The 4,403-nt window shown below is 36.2% G+C and overlaps 1 protein-coding gene across 3 annotated transcripts in view; it reads left to right on the forward strand.

The window, feature by feature from the left end:
• Positions 1-4,403, forward strand: part of LOC107671635 (BRCA2-interacting transcriptional repressor EMSY-like) — a 42,890-nt gene that overhangs the window by 36,669 nt on the left and 1,818 nt on the right. For all 3 annotated transcript variants that reach the window (XM_016464543.1, XM_016464544.1, XM_016464545.1), the window contains one exon: positions 2,400-2,714. In XM_016464543.1, the coding sequence (XP_016320029.1) occupies positions 2,400-2,714 (315 nt within the window). The remainder of the gene's footprint in view (positions 1-2,399; positions 2,715-4,403) is intronic.

The following is a 4,403-nucleotide window of genomic DNA, read 5'->3' on the forward strand; positions in this document are numbered from 1 at the left end:
AAATCATTCCCCTTTCTCATATTAAGCCGTTCTCAGATTCTTAGCTGTGTGACGTCACACAGACAGGCCCCTCCCACGATTGTTGATTGACGCTGGTGTTTTACCTCAAACCCGCCCTGAGTGAGCTGTAAACAGTCCGCCATTGTTTCACCGCCGGAGCAGATGTAGGTGAATCTTTGCAAATCACCTTCCTAATAACGTGCTAGTTGGCAAGTTCCGCAGCTAAAGTAAACAATCTCATGAGAAGGGCTCGAAAAAGAGAGAGGCGGGGTCAGCAGAGCTCATTAACATTTAAAGGGAAATGCTACAAAAACGGCTTGATCTGAAAAGAGCTGGTTTTGACAGGGTAAAAAAGGTGTTTTTTACCCTACCATTGAGAAATTTTAACCAATGTAATCATATCAACTTGTGGAAAACGGGCATCCGATGACCCCTTTAAGAGATCGTGATCTCCATTCAAACACCCACGCGATCCCATTTCTAAATGACAGCAATTCAGAATATTCACTTTGAATAAGTCTTACTGGAACATTCAGATCTGTGTTCATGCTGCCGCTGACAGAGAGAGCAGTTAGCATGTTTATGTCTTTTCAACTACACAGCATTATTTCTGTCTTACAGTCATTCGTATCATCACAGAAATACTGGGGTGAAAGTTTATAGTTCATAACGATAACTATGATGGTAACTATAACAAACTATATACTGTATAACTATAACAAAATAAGCAAGTACATGCAACATGTGTAACAAGGACACCTTAAAGGGGTGGTTCACTGGGTTTTTTCTAGGCTTGATTGTGTTTATGGGGTGCAGTCTAACATGTGTTAATGCTTCGTTTTAAAAAAAACGCATTAACTTTTATTCTGATTAAAGCTTTAATACAGTACAGCAACCGCACGCGCGTCCATGTTTAACGCTTCTCATAGCTATGTGAAAATAAGTGTATAATTGGAACAGTTCATTGTCGGAGATGAATGAGAGAGAGAGAGATGCAGAGCATGTGCAGAGCAGGGGACGCGAGGAACAGTATTAAGAACCGCTGCTTCAGAACACTGATTTTGAAACTTGTGAATCCATTAGAATCGTTAGAAGACAGAATCGCGATTCATATATGAATAGATTTTTATGCGCACCTCTAGTTTTCTCTTCCTCTTCTCTAAAGCAGCGCAGCATGGCCCCGCCCCCTTTGCTGCATGTTCCCGGAGGCGGGGTTTATCTGGGTTTGTGATGTCACGAACCCGGGAAGTAGCTCGTTGTAGTCCCTACCAGTCGTTTTTGTAGGCACTAAACTGCCAGAATTTTAAAAGACAATATCTCCGTTTGCACTGAACTTTCAGCTTCATAACTTTGCAGATGTTGTTTATGCTCCAACAGCAACATTACACACTAACTAACATTAAAAAAGTGAAATCGCAATCAACCACCCCTTTAAAGTATAAAAGTGTTTTATTGTTCTTCATCTGAAAACAAAAGAAAACGCTATGAAAGTGATTCCAATAATATCGTTCATTTGTGGCATTACCATTATAGTTGTGATGTGAACCTCGCTGTTTTCATAGAATTAGAACGAGAATTAAAGCTTTGTTGTTGTTGTGATGTGGCACTGCAAACAATTATTCTCTTACTCAGTATTTCTGTCTTGTTTTCTAGTATAAATATCTAAACATTCTTGAATCAAGATGCATTTAGTTGACAAGTAAAATGACTTAAGATATTATGTCTTGTTTAAAAAAAATGTAAAATCAAAAGTTTGTTAGTTTTTCCTTAAAACAAGCCAAAATATCTGCCACTGGGGTAAGAAAAATAATCTTAATTCAAAGGCTAAACAAGATTATTTTTCTTGCTCCATTGGCAGATATTTTTGCTTGTTTTAAGGAAAAACTAACAATTTTTTTTTTACAGAAAACAAGACTTAACGTTAATACCTTAAATAATTTTACTAGTCAAGTAAATGCATCTTGATTCAAGAATGCTTAGATTTATAAAAAGTATAGTTCCGGTGCTTGATTCTGATTGGCTGAGCCGCGTTCGAAGCTGTTGTAACTGACTCTACAAAGTAACACACCTTTGTTTACGTTTGTCTGTTGCTCGGCAACCACAACTGTTTCTGAGGAGCTACATTGTTTGGTGGAAGAATACTGTTTTTATTAAAAGATTAATAAACTCCGCTTTGCGTCATGCCTAACAACGCCCCTTAGCCGTTATAAATTCACTGTAAACCACGGCTTCTTGGGGCTTATTGCTTTCATTTATATTAGAAAACAAGTTTTTTTGCAGTGCAGCCTGTTAAAAACTAAGCCCAGAACTGATTCCAGAGAGAATGGCAATGCATTCGGAGATCTCCGAATCGATAGTCATGTTTGTGTGGATCAGTGACGGTTCTCTGTGTGTCTCAGCTGCAGCAGCCGATCATCACGCAGGGCGCAGCCGTCACGAAGATCACGTTCGGCGCTCATCAGTGTCCCCCGGTGTCCAGCAGTGGCGAGGCGTCCGTCAAGCTCCAGCCGGAGTCCAGCTCCAGTCACACAGCGCCAGAGAAGACCTCCGACATCCTGAAGATCTCCATGATGGAGGCGGAGATCGAGCCCATGGTGGTGGACTCGTCCAGCGACTGCGGCCCGCTGACCAAAACACCGAGCGCCTCGCCGCTCATCAGCAGCTCCAAACAGACGCTCGGCCACGTCAAGAGCAAAGACCTGGACATCATACAGGTGCTCCTCTCATGCTTCCTCTGTGCACTGCAAGACATTATCCTCTTACTCAGTATTTCTGTCTTGTTTTCTAGTATAAATATCTAAGCATTCTTGAATCAAGATGCATTAATATTTTGCTTGTTTTAAGGACAAACTAACAAAATATTTTGATATTTTTTACAGAAAACAAGACATAATATCTTAAGTCATTTCGCTTGTCATGTAAATGCATCTTGATTCAAGAATGTTTAGATATTTATACTAGAAAACAAGACAGAAATACTAGGGAGGAGGATAGTTTTAGCAGTGTGACAAACTTGAAGCAGCTCCAGAGTCATTATTCAGTTCAGTTCAGTTCACGTTGTCACCTGATGGTGTCAGTGCCGTCAAATCAGTGATAAAACTGAATATTGTCTTTTAAACCGAGCTGAGCAAGCCAAAGGTGACTAGTGAGGAAACTAAACTTCATCAGGTGCTCCTCCAGAACGTCTGTTAATTCTGTTATTTTTTTCCAAATTCACTCTTTTCAGTTTAAATTTTTCTGGATTCTGTTTTTTTTTAATTACTTTTTAATGGTAAAATTACATTTTTGTAAACTAAAAGCATGTCTAATTAATTAAAATCATGAAACTTATGGAATTTAACAACAATTTATTAAAAGACAAATATTTTTGCCAAATATTTAATATAAGTATTATAAATATAAATATTCAAATATTTAGTTTAGTTTAGCAAATATTAAATATTTAGTGCCCTCTGAAATACTTTTTTGTTTTCTCTCAAATTCCACTTTATTTTTACCTTTTCATTTTTTATTGTTTCCAGTTTAAATTTTTCTGGACTCCATTATAATGGATTAATTAAATTGTATTAATCAGAATGCAAGTCTAATTAATTGTAATCATAAAACATACAATTTAACTACAATTTATTAAAAGTTTAACAAAAATTAAATATTTAGGGCTCTATGAAATACACTTTATTTTTCCTTAAATTCGGTTTTATTTTTTAGCAAATTCTGTTTCCCGTTTAAATTTTTCTGGACTCCATTTTAATGGTTTCATTCATTTGTAATAATCAAAAAGCAAGTCTAATTATTGAAATCATTAAACATACAATTTAACTACAATTTTAAAAGTTCAGCAAAAAAAATTTTTTTACAGCCATAAGAAATACATTGTAATTGTTTCTCAAATTCAGTTTTATTTTTTTCCATTTTACATTTTAATGGTTTAATTCAATTTTAACCGTTTGATGAAACTTTTAATCAAATAAAAATTAAACCAACCATTTCATTTTTGGGGGCAAATAAATTGCTGCGCAGCAGAGGTTTACTGTCAAAATTAAAACATGGATGAAAAATTGTGATTATTTCTTTAAAAAATGAAGTTGTAATAATTGTATTATTAATAGTAGTAGTAGAATTAACACTTTGAAAAGTATATTCTACTGTACAATAGTAATATATTGCAGTCATAGTTTCAGAACTTTTATTTTGGCGGGTTGTAGTGCAGTTCTTTGTGTTTCTGTGTATTCTGATAGTGTTTCTCAAAGTAAGTGGTGAAATGCTGCTGAAGTGACTCTCAGATGAAGTTGGTGTGTTGATGTGTAGTGAGACGCAGACAAGCGTCACGCGTGTTTCAGAGTGTGTAGTAGAGCAAACTGACACACACACACACACACACACACACACAAACAATAATGTCT

The sequence above is a fragment of the Sinocyclocheilus anshuiensis genome, unplaced genomic scaffold (assembly GCF_001515605.1).
Source record: "Sinocyclocheilus anshuiensis isolate Anshui unplaced genomic scaffold, SAMN03320099.WGS_v1.1 scaffold1386, whole genome shotgun sequence".
Lineage (NCBI taxonomy): Eukaryota > Metazoa > Chordata > Actinopteri > Cypriniformes > Cyprinidae > Sinocyclocheilus > Sinocyclocheilus anshuiensis.